General features: G+C 61.9%; 1 protein-coding gene across 1 annotated transcript in view; it reads right to left on the bottom strand.

Annotated features, from left to right (window-relative positions):
- The window catches only part of NEURL1 (neuralized E3 ubiquitin protein ligase 1), a 77707-nt gene that overhangs the window by 7618 nt on the left and 69254 nt on the right, over positions 1-835 (bottom strand). The window contains exon 5 of the mRNA XM_008578131.1: positions 479-831. Coding sequence (XP_008576353.1) covers positions 479-831 — 353 coding nt within the window. The remainder of the gene's footprint in view (positions 1-478; positions 832-835) is intronic.

The raw sequence follows: 835 nt of genomic DNA, 5'->3' as shown, positions 1-835 counted from the left end.
AAGGGTCTCCTTTCGAACGGTAACTCTGCAACTCCATTTCTCCCAAGGCTGCCTGCTCAGAGGTTCTCCATGGCCCCAACAACCCAGGGGCTCACAACCATCCTTAGAGGCGAGGGCCTGTATTTCCATTTTGGAGAAATGGAAACCGAGCCTCGAAAAGTTAGCTGCTGTTGGAAACAATATTTTTCTTATTTTTAAGTGGCTACTGGGGGTGTGTATCTGGACTGTGTATGTGTCTGTGGAAGTGTGGGATCAGATTCTAAGAGTAAAACTCAGTAATTCACGCTTTTCTCCCCCGTCCCCAGGTAGGTCTCGTGACATTCACAGCCCTTGGACTAGATGATCGCGTCCCGCCCAGACCTCACTTCGGCGTCTGGGATTCCTTAGCAAGACCATAAAGCGCTGGGGATGGGAGGTGGGGTGCGCCCTCTGTGTCCCCTACCGGCTGGGTCTGGAGAGGGTCTGGAGGGGCACTCACCGAGGATGCGGATCTGCGTGACGGCGCCGTGCAGGCCGAAGAGCATCCAGAGCGGCTGCGAGGCGTCCACGCACAGCTGCATGCCGGCGGCCGCGCCGTTGTGGCTGAGGTGCAGCTCGCCGTCGGCGTTAACCACCAGGCCCAGGATGTCGCCGCTGTGCAAGGGCCCGGGCACGCGGCACACGGCCCAGAACTCCTTGCGGTCCACCAGGGCCTCGGGGCTGAAGGGCAGGTCGGCCGGCCGCAGCGTGCCGGGGTCGCACGTGGTGACGCCAAAGGAGAGCGCGCCGGGCCGCGCGCCCCCCGAGCGCGTGACCTTGACGAAGATGGTCTCGGCCACGCGCACGGGCCGGCTGG

The sequence above is a fragment of the Galeopterus variegatus genome, unplaced genomic scaffold (genome assembly GCF_000696425.1).
Source record: "Galeopterus variegatus unplaced genomic scaffold, G_variegatus-3.0.2 Scaffold1634, whole genome shotgun sequence".
NCBI lineage: Eukaryota > Metazoa > Chordata > Mammalia > Dermoptera > Cynocephalidae > Galeopterus > Galeopterus variegatus.
The sequence above is the reverse complement of the archived record's forward strand: the minus strand, read 5'-3'. Positions and strand labels throughout refer to the sequence as shown.